The following is a 16,989-nucleotide window of genomic DNA, read 5'->3' as shown; positions in this document are numbered from 1 at the left end:
CCCTCTTGGCTTCTCTGTGGGGCAGATGAGTAGATTTGCATGCCGCGAGAACGCTAAATAATATAGTGGAACATTCTGTCGAAGCCATAAGCCGCCAGAATCAGACTAAGCGAAGCCAAAAAACGGAACACTACCTGGCCTATACCGGGTAAAGATGGCGGGACTTCTTGATGAGTCCTGCAATTCCCTTGGGGACAAAATATGCAAACCTGATTCCTTGAGGAGAAAAGGCCCCAGGAGCCCGCAAGCAGGTAACTTCGAGCAGGGATTGTATCTCATCGATCCCAACCTTTTGGTCTTGTCACAATACTCATCTCACAAAATTAATCCCCCTCCAGGCAAACCAGGATTTCAAGAAGCTTTCCACACCTCATTTTATCCATACTTCGGGTTCTATGCTTGTGTTGAGCTTGCCAAAAAGATCCATCTGAACCCCGCAGCAAAACCCAGCTACCATGAAGTTTCTTCCACATGTTCTAATAGCATGTTGCAGCTTTACGGCAATGGCCTTCGGCGATTTCGCGTCAGCTACTGGAGAACTCTCTTCTGAAGAACAGGGTATTGTCGATACATTGACTAGATATGGAGTAGATATCCTGGAGCACGTCGACCCATCAGAGCTTCCGCATTTAACAAAAAGAAACCCCATAAATCCGGCAACAATTGCAGTACGTACCTCTATACGTGAACCTAACAACTTTAAACTCCGATGGCTACAAGATTGCTAAAAACACACAAATAATTTCAAGTGTCGAGTGCTTTCTGCACTATTCTCTCAACAAGTTCTCTCTAGAGACACGGCGCCGTACACGGAATGGCGCAGTCAATTCTGGTCGCAGCAGCAGTCTGAGGTCCAACCGGCCTGTATATTCCAACCATTGTCAAGTGCTCAGGTCGCCATCGCCCTGCTGACATCGTGCCTGGTGCGCTGTCCATTTGCAGTGAAAAGTGGGGGTCATGCTGCCTTTGCTGGCTCGTCGAGCATCCCAGATGGGTTAACTATCGATATGGGGCGACTCAACACGGTAAATCTGAGCTCGGATAAAAAATCCGCGATAGTTGGTGCTGGAAATCGTTGGTTTGACGTTTATAGCCAACTTTCGCCGGAAGGCGTGACCGTTGTTGGTGGTCGTGTGTCCAATATCGGTGTTGGGGGCCTGACACTTGGAGGTAAATCTTGTTGGACTCGACTACGGCGCCTAAGAGATCTCTGGGTCCACTTTGACGATTCGTAAATGCTGATAACGTTCTTCCTAGGGGGCATATCATTATACTCCGCGCAGTACGGTTTCGCTTGTGATAATGTCAATAGTTACGAGGTCAGAAAGTGCAGTTTACTTTATGCGTGTCTCATTTTTTTTTTATTTCCTTTATGGTAGAAACTTGCCGTTAGAATTGATCCTAATGTTGATTAGGTTGTCGTTGCCGACGGTCGCATACTGAACGTAAGCCTCCAAAGCCATCCAGATCTTTACTGGGCTCTTCGGGGCGGCGGCAACAACTTTGGCATCGTGACTAAATTCGACTTGGAAGTCTATCCTGCTGGGAACCTGTGGGCAGGCTCGCGTATATACCTCTTAAACGACAATGTCAAAAGCTCCATTCTCAATGCTGTGGTTCGATTTGGAAACGAATGGCCCTCCGATCGCAAGGCTGCTTTTATCTGCAACTTTGCATTTGCTCAGGGCATAATTGCTGCGGCTATCAACCTGGGATACACAGAACCAGTGGAGAATCCACCAATTTTCAACTCATTTAGAGAGATCCCGGAACTATCGAATAATTTGGCCATCAAGACGCTGCCTGAACTTACCGAAGAATTTAGGCAAAGTAACCCTAACGGCCTGCGTGAGAACTACTGGACTCTCACCGTCAAACTTGACATAGAGATGCTCACCTTTGTTGTGGATTCGTTCATGGCTGGCGTCGACCCCATCAGGAATGTTGCGGGCATCCTTCCTGCACTCACTTTGCAGATCTTCACGTCCGACATGATTCAAAAAATGGCCAAGAACGGGGGGAATGCGCTTGGTCTTGAACCATCGGAGGGACCTCTTCTTCTCGTGTTGGTGAACGTCATGTGGTCTAACAAGGCCGACGATAAGGCTGTCCTCAAAGCTGTTTCAGATATTATCAACACGATCAAGACTGAAGCCCAGTCCAGCGGCAAGTTGAACAAATACATATACATGAACTACGCCAGCCAGTTCCAGGCGGTGGTTGAGTCGTATGGTGCCGTAAACCACCATCGTTTGCTGGACGTGGCACGGAGGTACGACCCTTTTCGTGTTTTCCAACGTTTGCAGCCGGGCTATTTCAAACTCAATGGAGCTCCTGATCCCAAACCTCCTCCAAACTGACGGTCTCTACGTTCATAATTGGAGCTGGAGTTTACCTGTTACCTGTATACATAAGATATAACTTTCCATATCAAGTTCTAATAATACAAGCCCTGCCATCCCGGAACTCACTTGAGTCTGGCAGGTAAGCCTACCTTCTTCATTTCACTCTTGGTATCGGGCAACTTGCCGCTTCAATAGAACCATAAATCGCCAGGTCTATCAAAGCTTCTGTTCTTCTCAGATCTCTATCGCTGACCAACAAGATGATGGTCTGGATCCCTAACACCGAATCCAGCACGGCGTATCAGTTCCCTGTCCGGAATATCGGGCAAGCCGCAAACTCTGCACAAAGCTTCACACCTGGACCCTTCCTCAGCGTCATAGATAACAGCATTTTTTATCACCTCTCCCTTCAACAAACAACATGTATTTCCAAAACCCAGACAGCCTGGATCAATACATATGGCCGTGCGACCTTCTTGAACCAGACTCGACCTATTTGAAACCCAAATCGTGCCTGAAGTTTGTATCCCCCCTGTTATCAAGTGCAGTGCTGGCTATGATGAGCGTTTTGGCTAGAATGTCTCCGAGCGAGACCGCGGATTTGCAAGGGCGATTCTAGTGCTGGAATATTTCCTGAGACAAGAGGCGCAGACTGCATGGGGAACGGATGCCGATGACAAGGCAACTGTTGAACCCGCTGCCAAGTTTTTGACAGCTATGTGTCAGAACTTTGGGCGGGGGTTGTGACTTCGTTAGTATGGGTTTTGGTGGTTGTCGTTGCATCGATTGTTACGAGAGTAAATTTTCAAGGTGGTTCCGACCGGGTTTGACTCTCGGGACATAATAGCAGTCATGTGGGCGTGAGAGAGAGAGACAGAGAGAGAGAGGTAGTCTGCCTAGGTAAGAAGCGTTTGATTCACCGCGAGTAGTAAGCCTGGGAGTTGTTTACACAGATCGATGAGGAACCGCTGTGGGAACTGTGAGCATTTATGAGGATTGAACCCCCCATTTTGCTTATGATATCATTTATCTGAGGAAGGGCGGGAAGATCTTGAGATTAAGTTGAAGTGATAACCTTTCGTCTAACTTTTATATATCAAACGATTGAACTTGAGAGGCAGAACCCTCTTTTTTTTTTTTTTTTTTTTTTTGAGTTTCTATCATCAAATTTCCCAACTTGAACAATTATTACGCATCAAGGACAAAGAAAAACTCCTCAAGGCCAGGTTATACAGGTTTACGTTTTCTGATTGCACAGGTTTCGGGCATGGATTGTCTTCCGTCCCAGTGATATGTCCCTGCAGAAATGTACGGGGATGTAAGACCGGGAGGGACACGTGACCACCAGGAGATATCATTCCAACGGTTTTGCTTGCTTGGGAGCCCATAATTAGCTTCAAGAAACAAAATACAAAAAGACAGCTTCCCAAGGGCTCAAATGGCTTAAAGTACTGCCGACTGAGGAAGGTTCCAAGGCCGTGCCAATACTGGATCTAGGGGAGGAAAAACGCTGCATGTGGTATAGCGATATCGAGGGTTCCCAGAATCTTCTGCTTGGGAACTTCGAGAAACCTTCGTCTACAAACCTGGCAATGGGATGAATCCTCCCACTCTCCGCTTTTCTCTTCCTGTTCGTTCTTCTGCCCTGTTCTGCCACCATCCATGCCACGATCCGAGCGTTCTGAGACCTTACGCCGCTAAACTCAGACCGGGCCTTTTGGCCGTGAACAATTTTCTCAATCCGGCTTGATTGGGCAGCGAAACTCATGCCTTAATTTAACTGTCCGCGTGGGAGTAATTTTCATGTCTCAGATCCGGTACCGCCCTTACTGTTCGTAATAATAAATAATGAAAAGTGCTCAAAATTGGGGTTGTTGTTGTTGTTCATGTTGGAGAACTGATAACAGCTGTGGGCCTGTTCAACTATTTTAAATACATTCTGGTCCAGTCCAAAAGTGAACGCATTTTTTCATTCACGTAAGAAAAAAAAAAAAAAAACCCTTCTTTTCTTTTCTTTTTGACTCCGCACAAAATTTGGCAAATAATAAAGAATGGTTGGCTAGGTGAATCGCCTCCAACAGCGAATCGTGGCTGGATTTCCCGCTTGGGAGTCTTTAAGAAAGCGAAAGGCAGGAATGTGCTTGTCACTCCAAGCTCTGGGTTTTGCGGGATTGACTCGTTGAGTACCACATTTTCCTGCATTGGAAGGCCGCTAACTGATTGGTGTGTTCCTGGATGGATTTTGGTTGAGCGCGTGGGCGTAAGATACCGTAGCCAGTGTCTGTGCCAGTGGAACACCGTCGTATTATTATGGTTTTGTGTCCGGCGGTAAAAGAGAAAATGAGGAGCGGTGCAGGGCACAGAGGAATGCGAGACTCTTGTCTCAGCGGCAGAAGCAGATGCAGGAACAGCAACCAAGAATTGCACGGTACGGTCAGTTTTATTGTGCCTGTCTTTTGTTGCTGATGAAACTACAATATCCTGTTGCATTTTCCCTCTCTGTTGGGCTAAAAAAAAATATGTACTCCAATCGAGTGACTATCGACGCCTGCTGATTACAAAATAGGACTACAACACTGATTAATGTCATTAGGTCCTTTTTGACCGGAAGACCGGTCAGGTTCTCAAAGTGCCAAAATTAGCAAGTCAGGCACTGTGTTTGTGTGTTCAGCAGATCTGTTACTTTGTGTGATGACTGAGAGACTTGTTTTGCATAATGTGACCCTCTGATTCCTGATCAATATTATATATTATATATTTTAATTTCTGTGATTTATTTTATATATATATGTAATATAGTTTATGATATTTGACTATATTTATATAAATAGAGTCATAATCAATTTTTATATTATTATTAATTGAATTTATTATTAATTGAATTTATTATTAATTAAATTTATAAATTCATAATAATAATAAAACATAAATAACTTAATCGATTACTATTGTTTAACATGGGTTGTATTATTTTATAATATAGAATTTAATTATTTTAAAATCTTGCATTAATAATAAAAGAATTAAAACGAGTTTTCAAAGGTAAAGTTTGTCAAATCTGCATTCCAAGTTATAACACACACAGTGGTTCATTTCTTTTGGTGGAGAAAAAAAGTTACGTAGCAATCTCAAAACTAACTGGCACTTGGCCCACTGACATACGCCAGCACCCAGCTCCACCAGCTTGGCAGTTTATGGAATTTGTGCATGAATAACTAATAACTAATATATGTCGTCCGGCGATTCAAAAACAAAAGCACATCTGAGATTAAAGAGGCTTTTCAGCCACCGCCAGCGACCAACCACCGCAGAGCTGTCCAGTCATCTAGGCTCAGGTATAAAAACCGTCGCCCTGGGAGACAACAGCCGGGCCTTCATTCCGTGTCCCATTTTGTAACCGCCTGGTTCGCCCACTACTTGAGCTGTTTCGGCTCGGCAGGTTGTGTGGGTGGAAGAAAGTATGCCACGGTAAATCGCTTAAATCTCCTCCTAATTTGCCTCTAGACGATCCCTAGCGCTGCAGCTAGTGTGCTGGAGTCTGAGACTTTCCAGGACTGTGGACGTCCACCGGCTTCTCAGAGATGGAACGGGCCAGAGGAGAGGTTGGGAAAAGGAAGGATGGAAAATATAATGGGATAATTATCACGGTTGACAAAACCCGTGGGCTGGAGATCACTCAGGGGGACCAACCTCCTTTTATGGGGAACCTGCTGTCTGATGTACATGAAATCCCGGGAGACTTCCAGCATTTTTCGACAACTTATGATGTTTAAGCAGGAGAAGAAGTGGGCAAAAAAAAAAAAAAAAACAAGTTTTCCAAAAAAAAAAAAAATAAAGGAAAAAAAAAGGAAAAAAGGGAACAAAAGACTCGTCATTGCCGGCACAAAGCACGCCAATCAACAGGATACTCATGCGGGCTGGTAAGACAAACGAAAAAAGACACGGCGCAAGAGGCGATGTGTTTCGCTAGCTCAAATGCTACGAGCAGGTTTAGTTGAACAGCGGTCGAGTATGATTCGAGGAAATATGTCATCATGCGCTTAGATCTGCACACCCCTTGCGACGGTGCCAGCCACAGCGTAACCCTCCTTCCAGCAATCATATGGACTTGTACATAACATGTACGGTGATAGTGGGAAAAAGGCGCTGGGGCTGGGAACCAAGGAGTAATACGGGTGACTATACACATAGTTTACGCCCATTCTGTCAGGCAATTTCCAAAATGGAACCGGCCCGGGGTGGATCGAGACCCGCTTTTCCCTCCTATTTTCGAGGTTGGCCAGCCTTTGTTTTTGGAATGCTGGGATGCTGGGCGGCAGGGGGTGGCCACCAGAATGAGATACAATTCTCACGAAGATAACACAGGGGGCAAGCCGCTAGGCTAGGTGCCCACCGGGCAGACCCTATATATTTGTAGCGAGTCTCCCGTTGCCTCTTCAGAACCTTTCTTTTATTCTTCCTGTCGAAACCCACTGCTACATATATTTAATACGTGCGAATTTGTCTTCGAAGAAATCTTTCTTCTGCCTCTCGTTTGAACGCCGCTTATCTCTCGTTTGAACATAATCAATCGTTTCACACAAGAAAACCAGCTTAATTCCATAATTCACAATGCATATCTCAGCCATCGCCGTTGCTGTCTCGGCTCTTGCAGTCTCCGTCAGTGCCGCTGTAGTAAGTACCTCCATAACCTCTTGGGGGTTGGGGGGGGGGAGGGGAAAGGGTGAAGACGAATATTGCGAGAAACAGACAAATGCTAATGATGCTCTCCAGCCTGGCAATTACGGTGAACAGCCACCCACATACCCAGCTCCCTCCACCTCGGTTGCCCCAACTTACCCAGCTGAGCCAACCTACCCAGCCGAGCCAACATACCCAGCCGAGCCAACATACCCAGCTGAGCCAACCTACCCAGCCGAGCCAACCTATCCAGCTGAGCCATCTTACCCGACCGAGCCCGAGCCAACCTATCCAGCTGAGCCATCTTACCCAACCGAGCCCGAGCCAACCTATCCAGCTGAGCCATCTTACCCAACCGAGCCCGAGCCAACCTATCCAGCTGAACCATCTTACCCAACTGAGCCCGAGCCATCCTCATACCCAACCGCCGTCCCAACCTACCCAGAGGAGACCATCCCAAGCTACCCAACTGACACTCCCACAGACGTTCCCCATTACCCGACCGGGACCCCATCTGTGGAACCCACGTATCCTGCCCACACCCCGTCGAGCTACCCAGTTGGGCACCCCAAACCAAGCTACAGTGCCACTCCCATCCCCCCCGGAAGTGTTCCTCCCACCTATCCTATCGGCACCAAGCCACCAGTTGTCTACCCGACTGGCACTGGTGTCTACCCGACTGGCACTCCCGTCCCCACCTATCCCCCTGGTGACTCTGGCGCTTTCTCCGCTGGCGTTCCCGTCGGCCTAGGCCTTGCTGCTGCTCTCTTCGCTGCTTTCCTGTAAATGGATTAGCTATTGATGAGATATGCAATCAGTTTTTTTTATCTTCTTGGTTGACCCTTTTAACCCATGTCTTTATTGGTGCAGGTTTATTTGGTGAAAATCGCTTATTTTTTTTTTTTATTTTCCCCTTTATCTGTATAGCAAACGCTTGGAAAGGCATCATGGCCCAAGGAATCGCTGCAATCCGATTCCTTAAACCTTGACAGGAAACAAAATTCATGTACAACTGCCCTTACCATATACAGTGTTACTTTTACTCTTTAATCACATTCTGGTTTCCACCTGGCGTTCTCTTGAGTGGGGAGATATTATTTCCTTGCATCTGATTTCTCTCAATTCGACCTTTTCCTTTTCGGATAGACTTGTTATTATTAGTGTACTCATGCCCCCTCTAATAACCAATCAATATGTTATGACTTTTTACCAAATCACTTCATCCTGCAGAGGCGTAAGTAAAATAAGCGAGTGAGTTGTCTTGCCAATAATTTGCAGTGTGCATTTGCAGATTCCCAACCTGTCTGATACTGCATCTACTCTGCAAATACTGGTTGAACTACCCAGTTGGCAATGCAGCATCCGCCCTGTATTCAATTCCCTTCCCGTCCAGTCGCCTTGCCCCCTTTTTGCCCCTTTTTGCCCCTTTTTGCCCCTTTTACCCCTTTTTCCCTTTTCTTCTGTGTCGCGCAACGTCCCACTTGGGGCTGGGAAATCACGCGTTGTTTATATGCGCCATTCCGTATCTGGTTAGCGGTGCTTCACTTTCCCTTCAATCGCAAACACGTCAAGGACCACAACCCGAAAATAAAATCTCCCCGTGCAATCGTGGAACCTCTAGCATGATCAGAAATATCAACTAGGTGTTCTTGGGAAGTTCGGTTTGTAAATAATTTTTTGGTTTCTCAATTCTATCCCGTGTTCCGCACTCTCCGTCTCACATACCACTTTTGAACACTGTATCTGAGGCACGTAACTCGGGGCAACAATCTCGGCTTTAAGAAAAACATATATACAGGACGTATATACCACATTAAGCATGGTAAGCTCTTAACTAGCCCATTGTTTCTCCCAGTTTTACTTGCTGTATTTATTAGCTTTAAGCCCATTCATTGTACATACAATGAAGTAACATATCCATAGGCCCTCAGCATGCGACGGCTCGCGTCTGACCATGCCTCCCTACACATGGACGGACTGCCACCCAACTATCTCTTCCCTCCTTCAAACTCCTTCTCGTCATTCCCAGACGATCTCACCCAACTTGCCATCCTGCTCACTGGCCCTCAGGGGACTCCATACTCTCAGGGTCTCTGGCAACTGCATTTGCGCATGCCAGAAGATTACCCTAAGAGTCCACCTAAGGCAGCCTTTAAAACGCGCATATGGCATCCAAATGTTGACGAATCGACGGGGGCAGTCTGTGTAGATACTCTAAAAAGAGATTGGGAGGCGAAGTTAACGTTGAGGGATATCTTGATTGTAGGTTCCAACATATTATATTGTTTGTTAAAAGATAACGTCCCAGTTCTATGCTCCTGTCGTCCTACAGATAAACTAACATATTCTTCCTGGTAAAGACGATATCATGCCTCCTCATACATCCTAATCCAGACTCCGCATTGAACTCTGCGGCTGGCAGCCTCTTGCAGGATGATTATGAATCTTTTGCGCGTCAGGCAAAGCTCATGACTTCCATCCACGCACCAATTCCCAAGGACATGAAAGATGCCGTCATGGAGGCTAAGAGAAGGGGAGATGATAGTGGGACCGTCATCGTGGAAGACGAAGATCTCCCAGTAACAATCAGCTCGCGAAAAGCCGTCGCTACCACCTCATCTGCGGTTATTATGAAAAAGCTTGCCGTACATAAGAAACCGCAGAGCCAAGAGATAGGGAAGCTAGATATCAGAATTAAAACGACACCCCAGAATGTATCACCGTTGCCATCATCGTTATCGTCGTTTTCTCTGCACTCGTCGTCGCGAGGCCAACCAGTGAACGACGATGGCTCAGACGACGAGGATACAGGCAGCTCATCCAAGGAAAATGACCCGTCGCTTTCACATCCTCCCGCAAGCGTAACGCCTCCCAGTCCTCGAAAGAGTATTCTCGGGAAACGTCCGCTCTCCGTCCTCTCGACTCCCAGTGAACCCGAGCTTGTGCTGGTCAATTGCGGTGCAAATGACGACGACGATGCTGCTGCTGATAATGATGGCATGACCTCATCGCAGAGGAACATCGCTGCAAACGCGTCAGCATTGGAGCGGCGACAGATTCAACATCCACAAGAGCCACAGCAGCAGCAGCAGCAAAGGAAGTCTCCCAAACTATCAGAGTTAGGCAGAGGCGTCAATACATCTGGTCGAGTGCGGGACGATGGTAATAGCAACGATTTCCATAGCAGCCAGGATGCTAGGCATGGTTCGCGCCAGAACTCCATCTTTGGCGCGCCACCAGCAGCAGCAGCAGTACCAGCATCAACATTTTCAAATGAGAAACGCAGTGACGGCGGAAAAGAAAATGAGGGTTCCTCTTCCATCTTGCCTCCACCCATCACTCCGACTACCGACTCGGCTACCGCCACGGCTGTAGTTGCAGATCCACCTGTGCCGGATAAGTCGCAGCATATGCCAATACACAAGCAAACCCTCCCGCCGTCGTCATCTTTACCGTCGTTAACATCTGTTGCAAACAGCTACCTATCCATCACCTCTCCACAGAATAACATTAGAACGCCGGCACTCAACATGCCCATGTCTACGGGTGGTGCTAACGGTAATAATAATAGCAACACAGCAAAGCGGAGGGTTTCGTCATCGACTGCGAAAGCGAAGCCGAGGATTGGGCTGAGGCGATTGTGATTAAGGCACACACACACACACACACACACACACACACAACTGAAGATGCAAATTGAATTAAAGGAATGACTGCATTATTGGTGTATTATTTGGGTCATTTTTATTTTTATTATTATTATTTTTATCTGCTGGGCTGTCTGTTGGTCCGGGAGGACGTGGGAGTTGACCCGACAGGGCGGGCCGCCGGACTCTGAAAGGAGAGAGGAACAAAAGATCAGAAAGTTGCTTATTAACCTTGAGTGAAGTTATTGGTTAACAGTAGTGTCGTAACATATTGATTTAACGCAACTCAATAAATCAACATTGTGACTGTCAAATGTATGCTCTCACCCTGATTCCCACCATCATTCCTAGAAAACCGCATCTTCGAAGTGTCCAGATTTGGGTCACAACGCGTCTGACACCACCCATGGGGTGATGACTTTATCTGGCACAACCTCAAATCTCCCCGCCAAAACCGCAGCGTGAAAAAAATCTATTTTAACATATCAATATTTTATTTATTTATACTTGCTTAAATGAATATATATATATATATATATATATATATGTATGTATATAATATAAAAATGATTAAAAAGGTATACTAGTTTCTGGGACGAGAAAAAAAAGCTAAACTAAAAGAATGTAAAAAAAAACATAATGAAAATAATTAATGATTTCTTTTCCCTCACAGCAACCTTACACTCTCTCACATCATTCTTCTTTCTCTCCTGATCTGGCAAACTGACAGTGCTGATATCCTCCATCAAAAAAAGTACCATTAAACAAATACAACAAACTCGAAAACCCACTTCAATCCTTTCCCCATTAACTCTCAAGCTAAAACATATTTTACTCTGTCAAACGTCTTCTTTCCGTTTTTAAGGTTCCTGATACGGCCTGAGCTTGTCTAACGATAAAATATCTGACAAATCTCAGAGACAAGACTGGATATGGACAGCAGGAAAACGGGGGCAAGGGAAACGCGAGCTTCCTGTATTGTCTAACGATAGACGTCTGGTTGAAAAAATGTATAACGATATACGATAAACCCAAAGATGTCTTGCCGGAGAAAACAAGTCGAACTATGACTAATTGACAGGAATGACTTTTTTCGAGTTAAAAAACAACGCTTCAACGAAGATATAAATGGACGCTTTGCTATAGAGGAATGCGTTGAAAATAATGCCACTTAACAAATGTGAGATATTTCGATTTTTTGAACACACGTGACAAAAGACGGCCCAAACAACTGGAGGATAAAGTGGCCGTGACCAGACTTGAAGCAGCTGTAGATATAGTGACATAATTTTGTTCTAAACTAAAGAGCATAGGGGTTGACCGAACGAATAGTGAGACACCTAAATATTCAGATTAGTCATTATAATAAATAATCCACGAGTTCATGAATCTGTGACAACTTACGGAGGACTCTTGCTCAGGTCTGTCTTCAAAATAATTGGAACCCTGGTCATTTCCGTGACGTCCTGGATATATTCACCGTCCTCTTCTCGCAGCTTGAAAAGCTTGAGATACTTCTCCTTATTCGACAGTTTGGTTTCAGTAGCCTCAACTGTACTAGATGCGATCTTCGGGTCTGAACGAGTGCGGTGGGGAGTCTGCTGGGGTTGGCCGTTGCGTGTGGGGGATGGGGGCATACTTTGGGTGGGACGATCCACAGGAGAATTAAGAGAGACGCCCGCTGCCATCTCCGTAACCTCGGAGATATCGTCATCCTCATCTTCATCATCAAAGAGTGCGTCAACGTCGTCAGTTGAGATGGTGCCGGTGTCTGTCTGTTTCCGTTGAACCTCTTCCCGTTCGCGAGCCCGCTCCCTGGCAGCCTCAGCCTCACGAGCGGCAGCAGCAGCGTTGGCAGCACGTGTACTCTGAGCAGCTTTGGGGCGCTCATCCTCTGGAATGTAGGCAGATGATGGGACACCTTTCTCCCAGTATAACTCGAGAACACGCTGTTCCTTACGGAACTCGGCCTTCTTCAACGGCAACTGATCACAATGGACGCGTTTCTCAAAGCCATATTCTGGGATGAGAACATCAAATGCGGATTCGTAAACACAGAGGACAATACCCTCGCTGATCAGGTCACCTCCAATCTCCTGTCGCTTCTTGTCCATGATGCGGCATGATTCAATATGGACACTTTGCTCCTGAGCATTTTGGGCGGAATCTTTCTTATTGTTGCATTGCTCAGCAGTTTTGGTGAGATTTTCGATGTCTTCAGTAAATTCACCATTGGAGAGAACAGCCTCAAGTTGTCTGTGCACAACAATATCTGCATACCGTCTTGATGGACTGGTGAAGTGAGTGTATAATGGCAAGTTGAGGACATAGTGGCTGCCGCTGCTCATCTGTAACACTTCCAGCAACGTAATACTTTGCGCGCTGCATAGCCTTGAGAAGAAGTGTTTCCATACCCTATAAATGAACAGAAACATTGTCAGCAAAAAAAAAAAAAAAAAAAATTTAACCCGGGTCGTGACAACAGACCTTGCGAATCTCAACATCCCCAATTTTGAACAAGCTAGTCTGCAGTGTGCCACTGCTGGTAGAATCGATATCGTAGCCCAACCTAGTCATCCGGTCAACAAAGGTCTGTAGACGTCGGAAATTGGGTGGTGCCTGGCGGCGAAGCAATGCTTTCTCTGGAAGAGCGGAGACAAGTTTTTCGGCTACGAAGATATTCGCCTTGTGGCTTAATTCCTCAATGAGTTCATGTGCCGGTGTGGTTTCAAAGATGTTGTGTTCTACCGGAACGTTCTCATCATCAAGCTGATACAGGAGTCGCAGGGACGGTATCCTGGTGGATCGATTCCCAAATCTCGCTTCTTTGAATTTGCTGGCAATATCCTATAGTCAACAGCTTGATTAGCATCTCATGTTTTCCCTTTCATAATATGGAACTTGTAGTCGAAATCGTTGTTAAAACACTCACATTCAAAGTTTTGATGTCGTCTACTGTCACGCCGTGAAGTTGAATATCGGAATTTCCACCGAGAACAGCGTCTACCTCATCGTAAGTCAGCTTTCCGGAACTTTTAATGACAGCTTTTCCAATCCACGGTTCTCCTTCCACGATACCGGTAGCAGGGTTCACTTGGAAAACGACGCTGACGGTTAATCTCTCCTCGCCAGGCAAAAGGGAACATATTTCAGTCGACAGGCGGGGCGGGAGCATGTTAACCACCCGATTCATAAGGTATACACCGGTGCCTCGTTTCTTTGCTTCTCTATCAACGAGCGAGTTGCCCTTGATGAAATGAGCGACATCTGCCACATGGATACCAATTTCCACCTTTCCGTCAGAGAGTGTTTTGACGTGAATGGCGTCATCCAATTCCTTGGTGCCGTTGGGGTCAATAGTGAAAGTAGTTTCATAACGGAAGTCCCGCCTGCTAGATAGCAAGGCTTCTCCTTCGACCTCAACGGACCAGTTTTCAAAGCCAACGTTTTTTAACACCGCATCAGAAAATTCGTCGGATGCAAAGTTATTGTCTCTGAGAAGTGCGTCTGTCTCAACCTTCAAGTTACCCATGGCACCAAGCTGTTCAACGAGGGTTCCAAATGGATGAAGCGAGGTGATGGGCCATCTCTTAATACATGCGACAAAAATATTGTTGGCATAATCGGCGTGCTTTTCAACGAAATCGCGGGGAGCTTGTTCGGTAGGAATTGCGATCAGAGGAACGCGTTTATCAGTAGGTTTGAACCACACAATCTTTGGCTTCTCCTGCTGGCGATCATGATGGTGACGAGAGTGGCTACCATCTCTGGCCTGTCGCTCTGCTTCCTGTTTCTCTTTAGTGGCTTGACTACTGGGCCGCAGAACACCCAAAGAACCGGAAAACATTTGGCCAGCCACACGTTCGATGACAGCAACAACATGGCCAGCATAAAGTGGCTTCTGTTCATCACTAATTTCATCTTCCTCTACAAGAAGCAGACTCTGTCCTTCAACTTCCACATCGTCGTTTTTCTTTTGAGTAGGACGTTGGCGGAGACTTCCTCTGCGTCTGATGCTTCCATCGGGGCCAACTTGCCCGGCATCACCATTAGTGACGGAGTCAGAACGAGAAGTCTTATCCACCCCGGTAGTGCTGCCACTTCTAGTGTCGGTAATATCCTTGCGCTTTTTCTTTTCCTCCTTTTCTCGCTTCTGACTCCAAACTTCATCAACATCAAGCAGTTCAACGGCAACCAGATCACCTTCTAGGGCACGGTTTCTATCCTTGCTTCCGCAAATAAAGATATCTGCATCAAGATCTGGAGTAGTAACATAGGCGTCAGACCTATTCTTCTTGTTGACCCTCAAAATACCGGCCACAAGTTGACCATCATTGAGTAAGGCAGGCAGTGATGCCTGGGGAAGGTAGGGGGTAAATAGCGTTTTACGCTGTTGCTGCTGCTGTTGCTGCTGTTGTTGAGCAGATAACTGGGGAGCAGGGTGTTGAGTAACTGCTTGTAAACCTAGATTTTGACCATTCAGCTGACTACTTTGAAGGGCCTGAAGTTGAGCAATCTGAAGAGGATTCAAGTGCTGACCAGCAAACATTTGCGGAGGTGCCATAACAACTTGTCCTTGGGGAAGCTGGATGAGTTGCGGTTGACCCGCATATTGGAAGGAACCGAGTGCTCCAACTGATTGGTTCACAGAACTACGGACACGATGACCTGTTTGAAAATTTGCTCCACCTTGTTGCTGCTGTCCGAAACTCCCCATGGGAGTTCTTTGCTGCTCTTGAGGTTGAGTCTGACCAGTACTTTGCTGGCGCCAATTGCTGTCAAAGTTGCGTGAAGCTGATCGACCATGCCCTTGTTGACCAGTACGTCGAGGTGCATCCGTAGCAGGAGTTCCCTCACTTGCCTGGGGAAACTGGAACCCTCCAGCACCTCTGCCACCCTGAGGTCCACCACGTCCACTTCCTACAGCTAAAGACTGGCTACGCATATGACTTCCAGCTCGAATGTTTCCAGCACGCTGAACGCCTAGTCCCTGAGGAGCTTGAGCGGTAGATGTTGCGGGTTGGACTGTTTTTTCACTAGGGGAACCATCACCTTGATTCGACGTGCTAGACGCACCGGAAGCACCTGGAATTGGAAATTGGAAGCCCGAGGTTGTTCGCTTCTGCTGTGCCAGTTCCGCAGCTTTTCTAGCTTCAGGAAGGGCCAGTGAATGACGACGTTGATGGCCGCCACCTGGAGGGGCACCACCACGGCCACGAGATTGCTGGCCATTCTCCCGATTTTGATTGGACGGAACCTGACTCTGACCTTGGCCCTGGGCCTGACTCTGGTTGTAATCACCATAGTTGGTACCAGCCGAACCCGAGGAAGGAGCAGGGGGTGGGCCCACGCCCACATTAGGCAGAGCAGACTGGTTGCGTCGGTGGGAGGGTCGATTCTGAGTATTCATTGGGATGCCCAGATGTTGTGGCTGCTGCTGTTGGGCTTGGGGGAACTGAAAGTTGTTATGAGTTGCAACACCAGAGATAGCCTGGGCTTGCATGGAGGGAGAGTAAGTAGCAACATGCTGGAGGGGTTGTTGGGGTTGCAAAAGACCCATGTTGACATATTGCTGATGGGTGGCAGCAATTTGTTGCTGCTGTTGCTGGAGCAACTCGATCTGTTGTTGTAAAGCCAGTTGTTCCACTGTTATAATGGATAAATTAGGACATGTAGATATAAGAGAGCAAGGATGACAGCCTGAGGTAGGGTTATATTGTAAATCGAGGGCCAAAAAAAAGAAGAGAAGAGAAGAAAAGAAAAGAAAAAGGGTAAATAAACGTACTCATGAGGGGAGTGAGCTCTGAGGGGCTTCTCCTATGCGCAATATGAAGGCGTCGACCTGCCGGGCCGGGAATCGACTGGCCTTGCTGATCCATGCTTGGTAGATAAAAGCACAAAGGCTTCAGAATTATGATGTACAACTTAATATGCGAGCAACTTTTTCTGAGCGTACGATGCGTCTGAGAAGAAAACTCGCAAACGAAACGGAGGGTTCATCCACGCCCAATGACAGGTACTTAAACTACGAGCCAAAATAAAAGGAGGCTTGGCTGATCTGGGATCAAGAGGTCAGCAAATGTTCATCGAAGTAAGAGTGATACAACGTGCTTGAGAGGACAGAACGGAGCTGGGGAAGGACGGGGAACTAGGGAGCTATGGGACCAGCGGACCAGGGAACCAGGGAACCAGGCGGGTCGTAGCGCGAATGCGAGATGAAAGGATTAGTGCCATTTTGCAAACACTTACAGGGCCGGCGAAGCAATAGAAAAAAGCTTTTTGGGAAAAAAAGAGTTTTGGAAACTCGAGTACCCTGC

The 16,989-nt window shown here is 46.8% G+C and overlaps 4 protein-coding genes across 4 annotated transcripts; 3 read left to right on the top strand and 1 right to left on the bottom strand.

Annotated features, from left to right (window-relative positions):
- Window positions 1–503: 503 nt before the first annotated feature.
- PADG_02870 (uncharacterized protein) lies at window positions 504–2,360 on the top strand (the record flags this gene model as incomplete). The annotated part of the gene is made up of 4 exons (XM_010760333.1): window positions 504–668; window positions 750–1,170; window positions 1,258–1,319; window positions 1,416–2,360. The coding sequence occupies 4 exons, from the start codon at window positions 504–506 to the stop codon at window positions 2,358–2,360; spliced, it is 1,593 nt and encodes a 530-aa protein (XP_010758635.1).
- Window positions 2,361–6,956: 4,596 nt separating this feature from the next.
- Window positions 6,957–7,811, top strand: PADG_02867 (uncharacterized protein; the record flags this gene model as incomplete). Its single annotated transcript, XM_010760332.1, has 2 exons — window positions 6,957–7,019; window positions 7,119–7,811. The coding sequence occupies 2 exons, from the start codon at window positions 6,957–6,959 to the stop codon at window positions 7,809–7,811; spliced, it is 756 nt and encodes a 251-aa protein (XP_010758634.1).
- Window positions 7,812–8,957: 1,146 nt separating this feature from the next.
- Window positions 8,958–10,669, top strand: PADG_02866 (uncharacterized protein; the record flags this gene model as incomplete). The annotated part of the gene is made up of 2 exons (XM_010760331.1): window positions 8,958–9,287; window positions 9,386–10,669. 2 exons carry the CDS (start codon window positions 8,958–8,960, stop codon window positions 10,667–10,669), a joined length of 1,614 nt encoding a protein of 537 aa, XP_010758633.1.
- A 1,403-nt stretch (window positions 10,670–12,072) lies between these two features.
- Window positions 12,073–16,551, bottom strand: PADG_02865 (mRNA-binding translational repressor SSD1; the record flags this gene model as incomplete). Its single annotated transcript, XM_010759868.1, has 5 exons — window positions 12,073–12,964; window positions 13,047–13,087; window positions 13,160–13,519; window positions 13,605–16,318; window positions 16,458–16,551. The coding sequence occupies 5 exons, from the start codon at window positions 16,549–16,551 to the stop codon at window positions 12,073–12,075; spliced, it is 4,101 nt and encodes a 1,366-aa protein (XP_010758170.1).
- Between the last annotated feature and the right edge of the window lie 438 nt (window positions 16,552–16,989).

The sequence above is a fragment of the Paracoccidioides brasiliensis genome (assembly GCF_000150735.1).
Source record: "Paracoccidioides brasiliensis Pb18 unplaced genomic scaffold supercont2.3, whole genome shotgun sequence".
NCBI classification, from domain to species: domain Eukaryota; kingdom Fungi; phylum Ascomycota; class Eurotiomycetes; order Onygenales; family Ajellomycetaceae; genus Paracoccidioides; species Paracoccidioides brasiliensis.
This window is presented reverse-complemented; position numbering and strand designations above follow the sequence as displayed.